At 40.6% G+C, this 7500-nt stretch overlaps 2 protein-coding genes across 2 annotated transcripts in view; one reads left to right on the forward strand and one right to left on the reverse strand.

Annotated features, from left to right (window-relative positions):
- Nucleotides 1-479, reverse strand: part of LOC138021791 (bromodomain-containing protein 7-like) — a 22664-nt gene extending 22185 nt beyond the window's left edge. Inside the window, exons 1-2 of the mRNA XM_068868794.1 lie at nt 357-479; nt 1-210 (exon numbers count right to left, since the gene is read on the reverse strand). The exon at nt 1-210 is cut by the window's left edge and continues 26 nt beyond it. Coding sequence (XP_068724895.1) covers nt 1-210; nt 357-414 — 268 coding nt within the window. The 5' untranslated portion in view covers nt 415-479. The remainder of the gene's footprint in view (nt 211-356) is intronic.
- A 72-nt stretch (nt 480-551) lies between these two features.
- LOC138022157 (saccharopine dehydrogenase-like oxidoreductase) overlaps nt 552-7500 on the forward strand; it is a 17218-nt gene continuing 10269 nt past the window's right edge. Inside the window, exons 1-5 of the mRNA XM_068869190.1 lie at nt 552-846; nt 2298-2404; nt 2885-2965; nt 3403-3532; nt 6646-6695. Coding sequence (XP_068725291.1) covers nt 675-846; nt 2298-2404; nt 2885-2965; nt 3403-3532; nt 6646-6695 — 540 coding nt within the window. The 5' untranslated portion in view covers nt 552-674. The remainder of the gene's footprint in view (nt 847-2297; nt 2405-2884; nt 2966-3402; nt 3533-6645; nt 6696-7500) is intronic.

Genomic DNA, 7500 nt, shown 5'->3' on the forward strand with positions numbered 1-7500 from the left:
TTTTTCTTTCTTTGGACGCCGATCGCTTCTTCTTTTTCTTTTTAGATGAATGTTCTTTAGACCTGATTCTGTCAGGATTCACTGACGGTCGACTAGTCGTGCTTGGAGCGTCAGGTCTTGTGGAGACCTTCTCCTGACGGCTACCAACTTTCAGAACTAGTTTAATAGGCTTCTCAGCTTTCTCAGCTTTTTCTGGCCTCTCAAATTTATCTGTCAGACAAGAAAACAACCTCTAGGTACATAGTACAATGTCATGTTGTGGCCACTCATGACCCTGAAAGCAAGGCCTTGTCAAAAATATAGTAATTGTTATTGCAAGTAATCACGCGGCTTAGACTGATATGATGAGTTTTTACCTTCAGAGGCATCAGTGCTTTTTTTGTGATGTTTCTTGCTCTTATGTTTTTTACCCATTGTTTCGGTGAAGAAATAGAAAAGTAATCGTTAACTACATCTCCGCCATCTTGACAATGGTGTCCCATAGCTCATAGCGATCATTTAATCAGTAAACTAAATGGTAGCTTACATAACGTTTATACCGGTTCATACCCAGTCTATTTAGAGTGTTTACAATACTGCCCTACTGGATAACCCTACTGTAGGTGTATAAATAATCTGAAGTAGTCTTAGTCATACTACGAGCTGATCTCCTCTTATTACTGTTGGCAAGGAGCATGATGTGTGATAGGGAGTTCGCGATCGTTGTGTTCGGTGCGAGTGGTTTCACTGGCCAGTTTGTGGTCAGAGAGGTGGCAAGGAACTGCAAATCGAAGTTTAAATGGGCTGTGGCTGGTCGCAGCAAAGACAAACTCGAGAAGGTTTTGCAAGAAACCAACAGTGAAATTGGTATGAATTTTCAGCAAGCTGATATGTGTATTTAGTGATTTAGGGATTTGAGTTTAGGTTATTGTATTTTGTACACTGTATTGTCTTTAAAACAGAACGAGGGAGTGGATTTGATCTCTATCTTTTTCTGCGGATTTGAATGCGTTTTTCCTGCAATTTTGGTTATTTTTATGTGAATGATGCAAGCGTTTTAGTAGGGAAAGCCTTAGGGTACATGTAAGTTGACTACTCATCACGCGCCACGTTCATGTATTTCGTGAACCCTGTACCTGTCTGAAAGTCATGATCACCTGGCCGCTTAATGTCAATTATTAGGGTAACATACAAAATTTTCACGGTAAAAGAATTTTAAATACAGGTATGAAAACCATTGTAATACTGTCCTACATGTAACTGAGTGGAAGGACACGTGTACATGTACAAGTATTATTAGAGATGTATAAATCAAAAGGAAACTATGTGCATTCCAGGAGTCTAATTTACTGAGTGTACCATAAGAAAAGAACGTAAATCTTGGAGCAAGTTATAAACACACAGTGCAATAATAATTATCTTTCCCTCCTCAGAGTGCCACTTAAAGATGTTACTCTTATCTAATGCTAGACAATTTTGCTCATCAATGGAGGCCTTTCTAGGGATAAAAGGATTAATGAATGAATCAATGGACCCTCCAGAGAGTTTGACTGTGGTGCAGAAGTCCAGTTCTTTGGCATTTGTCTAGGCTGGTTATTATTCAGACTATGAGCACCAGTCACATGTACAGTACAGTGAGACCGAGATCACTCCTGTGTTTACATTGAATCGCCTTCCATAGTTCAGAAACTTATATTAACATTTCCACAATGACGGTTAATTCTGCGGTTATTTTGATGTGTTAAAGTTGCAATGATGGCGGTTATTTATTTATTTTATTATTACAATTTTATTCCCTTTTTTGCACTTACTCTGTAAGGCCATCTCCTGTATTTTTCAAGCAATGTATTATACCTCTATTAATTTTCCACTTGTTATGTTAATACTTTAAGGGCTACTTTTCAATTATTCTCTTCCTATTTTGTCCAAATTTGACAGGCTGTAATTAATGTAAACCTATTCTCTCCTGTCGCTTCCCGCCTCGATTAGCCAATGCTGTTTGCGGGAAGCGACCATTTTGTATTTTTCTTTTGTCAAATAGTAAATAAAGTTGAAGTTGAAAGTTGAAGTTAATAGAGAGATTAAGCATGGCATTCATGTGAAATGGCAAACACGAAATCGTAAAAGTGTGGAAATGATATTATTCGAACTGGTCTCTCTCTTTTGAGAAGTTACTTGATAGTTCTGGTGCTAACAGGCAAGAAATGAGCTCAATGATATCAAAAGGGTTTCTTCCATTGTTTGGAAAAATGCAAATTTTAGTCCGACGTTTTCCGTAAACATGATGTGTAATCTCTCTAATGTTTGTCTTCTCATAGGTTATGATATCCAGGATGTTGGCATTATTTTGGCTGATGTCGAAGATGAAGAATCTCTTAATGCAATGTGTTCCAGAGCCAATATTATTCTCAACTGTGTTGGACCTGTAAGTAGAATATTATCATTTTTTCTACAGCTACTGCATACAGTGTACATGACTGTACACATTAATGAGGCAAAGATCGTAAACAAAGATTCCCCTATTGCTACATGTAGAATCATTGAATTGGCCGTTACAAGTATGTTGTTCCACAAATTTTGTTTCTAAATTAAAGTACGACAGATTTGTAAATTAATGTTAGTACAGAAAGACAATGGTAAGTGCAAAATGTCAAACATCCATTTGAAGACTTGGTTGTTTTAAAAGTCATGTTCGTTGACTAATGTCCTTCATTACATCAGTCAATCTCATCCTAAACAGTGACCTTCTCAGGACTGCACTTAACTGGATGATTATCGTGATACATGTAACTGTATTTTTATTAGTAACATGAGGTGTGACCCACCAACTTGTAACTATAGCACGATTAAGCCCTTGACAAAAATTCACATCTGCAACAAGCTCATGCAATAATGTATTTTTCAGTATCGCTTCTTTGGAGAACCTGTCGTCAAGGCAGCTGTGGAAAATAGCTGTCATCACTTGGATGTCAGCGGAGAACCAGAGGTGAAGCACAAGCCCTGTTTAATAAACTCCTGATTAATTCATCAAGCTTCTTTCATGAGTTGAAACAACAGTAAATTCTTTGCAAGATTTAGATTATTGTATATTCTGACTGGAAAAAAGAGTAGAAGTCAGTTATCATGTAGCTCCACCCACAAAAAGCTTTTGGAAGAGGGTACATTTTTGATGTAAGACATAACTCGGTACTAGAGGGAATTAATTTGATTAACGAAGAAAATAATTGTGCAAAATACAAACAATAATGAAAACTTTAGAAATAATAATCTCTTTGATAATGAAGGGAATCTAAAGTGACATAGAATGTTGGAGTAACTGATTACTTTCAATGGGTTGTTCAAGTTCCAATCCAAACACCGAGATTCAAATTGGTTCTTTAATTGTCAGCTGTGGCTCACATTATACCTTCTTTCTGTAAACAGTTCCTGGAAGAAATGCAGTTTAAGTATCACGAGGAAGCAGTCAAGAAGGGAATCCATATCATTGGTACCTGTGGATTTGACAGCATCCCTGCTGACATGGGTGTCATCTTTGCACAAGAGAATTTTCCAGGCAAGACTTTCGGTGGAGATATCTATTAGAGTGTGATTTTTATTTCTCTCTTTATTCCCATTGTAAAGTCCCCTCATACGCCGGTTATAACATCAAAACTAACTACAACCTTTAATTATTATTCGCAACTGCTTATTAAATACCTTTCACAACGTAAATGTTCACTCTGACGCATAGCTAGTCATGCATAACACAATTCCCATAAGAGAAGTCGCTTCGTTCCGATTCAATCAGACAAATAACCACGCAAAAAGCGAGAAAGTCACCAGGACAATAAAATACGGGTTTTTTTTCTTGAGAACTTTTGCGGGTAAATATCTTTTTCAGTTTGTTATCGAGATTCCCATACAAGTCCTTATATTTTTTTTATCCTCCGAGTCTGGGCCACCTGCGGTTGTTCGTGGTCAAAAGAGCCTCGTGAGGCTCGCGCGCTTCACACGCGAGGATCGCGCTTACGGCGCTTCGCGCCTTCCGAAAATGGAAGAAAACGACTGTTTTGCAGTCTACGCTCGATCTCTTTAGCTGAAAGTGCAACTGGTACACAGTTCTCCACAATTACTCTGACATAGTCAAATTATTCGCCCGCGTCCAGGCGTTTGTTTGCATTCAACTTTGACAGTGTATCCGCGATATTTACCTTTCCCGGACGGTAAACAACCTTAAAGTTGAGAATCTCTGTACAGTGGTCAATTTACATTATCAACTCCGTTGATAAACCAAATTTTTGTATACTACTTCCCCACCGACGCAGCACCACAGTTTCTTTAGAAACTACCCCTTCATCAACCTTAAAGTTGTACGACTACAAGCGCAAAACCCATCTTTCAATTCGCGCACATGGCTTTGACGTAGCTGAATAAATACGTTTCAGGGGCTTATTGTCGGTTTCCAACTCAAAGGGCTGTCCACACACATAGAGGTTAAACCGCTCGCACGCCCACACTAGCGCCAAGGCTTCTTTCTCTGTTTGGCTGTACCGCCCTTCAACATTGGATAAGCTTCTCGACGCATACGCGATGACTCTCCACATGTTTTCTTGAAATTGTGCCAGGACTGCACTAAGACCAACCGGTGAAGCATCTGCGATAATTCTCGTCCTGCAACCAACTTTTTAGTATGCCAACGTATCCGTGTGTGTGATCAATTGCTGTAGCCTCTCAAAAGCAGTTTGCTTTTCTTCCCCCCATACAAACTTAACTCCTTTCCTCGTTAGCTCTTGTATTGGCCTTTCTACCGACGCTAAATCGGGCATGAACTTCCCAGAGTACTGCACTAGACCCATGAACGGCCTGACCTCACTATCGTCCTTTGGAGCTTTCGCGTCTTGGATAGCTGTAATCCTTTTCTCGCTCGGGTTGATATCATCACTAGTAAATTCGTACCCGGAGAAGGTAAGCTTTGATAAGCGGAACTCACACTTGTTACCATTACGAGACAACCCGACCTGTCTTAGCCTATCAAGCACCGCAAAAAACCTCCTGTTGTGTTCTTCCACACCGTTCCCAAATCATCAGCTATATTCGCCACGCCTTCACAACCTCTTTCCTCGTTTTGCGCCACGAGCATTCCACCCGCTTTCAACGTTCCTCGCGCCACGCGCGTTCCACGCACCACCTGAGATTTCCCGCCAACAGCGTTCCCGTGACGCTGATTTGATCCATTTCTCTCAACTGACGGCTCCTGCGCCCTTGAGATTAAGAGACAAATCTAGGGTTACAGAACCTTCCTGCTCCAAAAACTTGTGACGTAAATGACTGAAATAACACTTGTCAATAACTTGGTCACGAATGTAATCGTCTTCCCGCCCGAACCCCGAAATCGAACCTCGCCGCCCGCTGGCTGCCGAAGCCTACATACAAATTGTCCCACCGTCTCATCACTAACCTGTGCGATCTTCCTGAACAAATGCCTCTCAAACGGCACATTTGACTTTGGAACGTAATAGTCATCAAGCTCCTGCATCGTCTCTGTGAATAGCACTTTCTTCTTCGCTGACCAACGTAAAATAAATTTCCTGAACATCGACACCCGCCGCATGTAAAAGAAGCGCTCTCTTCTGTTTATCGTCGTCCGACACCCCTTTTCCCGTCAAATACAAACCAAACGACCGCCTCCACTTCTTCCACCGTTGTCTAATTCCACTCGGATCGCCTTTCGTGTCAAACGCCGCTAAGGAACCAACATCTACAGAAAGCACCACTGACACTCTGCCAGATCCCGTATCATTGCTCGCCAACCCTGTATCGTTTCCTCTTCCCGGCATCTTAACGTCTTCGCCGCTTTACCCGATCGTTAAAAGAAATCGAAATAATCCTGGTCGCCAATGTAAAGTCCCGTAATAACATCAAAACTAACTACAACTTCAAATGATTATTCACAACTGCTTAAATGTTCACATTGACGCATAATCATGCATAACACAATTCTCATAACGCAATTTTGCATAAAGGACATGATACTACATCCATGCAATCCATCTGAGATTCTGAGTGTTAGCCCTACAGCGAGATAATAGTAGAAAATGGGCCAATACAGTAACAGAGAAAAATTCTGACCAGTGTGGGAGTAGACCCCAATGACCTCTTCATTAGATCGCCATTGCTCTCCCAACAATTGCCGAAGCGCAATGCTCTGCAATCCGCAATAGATACCATGCTATTCCCAATTTTTTCATGAAAATGCCAAAAGCCCTGATTTTGGAAGGAAGGGAAAGGTATATCAGGGGCCGTGTGGTACGTTTGAAAATTGGGGAGGGGGGGGGGGGGGGAAAAATGTAATGAGACAGGTACTCTGAATAACAGAAAATGGCACGTAATTGCAGATACAAGGGGAGCTGTGATTGCACATGAAAGTTGGCCGTGGCCTGATGAAATAAAATTTTCAAAAAAATGGTTTCAAAGGAAAATTAGTACATCCATTGCATTGGTTTTGAAAAGCATATTTTTAAGGGACAGTAACATATCATTATCTTGTGCCATGAAAAATCAACATGTTTCAACTGTGAAATCCACATGGGAGCAAAGTCCATAATTAACGGTGCAAATGTGGGTCCCTTCAGTTGATAATCTTAATCTTTTTATTCCTTATACAATAACCTGGTAATTTTATTTCAGGTGAATTATGTCAAGTGGAGAGCTTTCTAACTATGCACAGTGGCCCTGAGGTGCATTGTATGCTACAGTTTGTTGTTTAGGATTTGAGAAATTAAAATAGAGCGGTTTTTAATTGAGTGTCGAAATTAATTAGCGAATTACTTTGATTTTGCATTTCTTCACTCAGTGACTGGTTCAAAGTTTTCGCGCTACTTTTTCAACCAATCAGAAGTGAAACCAAAACCAATCGTGGCGCGCGCGTGCACATTTTCCCGCGCTTTGTGTCGGCTACGTGTAATTGCTTCGAGTTTTGATTGGCCAAGGTAATTACTTTGGTTTTGGTTTTACGACCGTCATTTGAAAACCGCTCTATGTGACTCTTTTAACACCAATAAGTTAAACACTCACTGCCCTATTCCCCTTCCCGTTTAACCCCCTTCCTGCTTCACATCTTTATTTGTCATGGAAGGTATATGCACAGGTACTTGTGTAGAGTTCCGTGAAATTTAAACAAACAGTAACTCACAAATTCCACAAGGCTCAGGTTTATTGTGTTAACTCGTCACTGCTATCCTGTGTGGTAGGACATGTCGCGCGAACGCTCTGGCCGGTTTCTGATTTTACAGAAATATTTGAACCGTTCCCATCGAATTTCTGTGAGCCTAAGGAAATCTACTCACGTTTCGCACAATTAAACAGGGTAAAATGACGTGAAAACTAAAGAAAGAGATTATGACTTAACTGGCTTATAAGGGGGCAAATAACGAGAAATATCCCGGAAACTTAAGGCACACAGGTGCTGTTACCGGGTGTTGCAACTTAGGGAGGCTCGAACGGTTTTCAACACTTAAAAGACTCTCTGTTTGGATCGAATAA

This window comes from Montipora capricornis, chromosome 10 (genome assembly GCF_036669925.1).
Source record: "Montipora capricornis isolate CH-2021 chromosome 10, ASM3666992v2, whole genome shotgun sequence".
NCBI classification, from domain to species: domain Eukaryota; kingdom Metazoa; phylum Cnidaria; class Anthozoa; order Scleractinia; family Acroporidae; genus Montipora; species Montipora capricornis.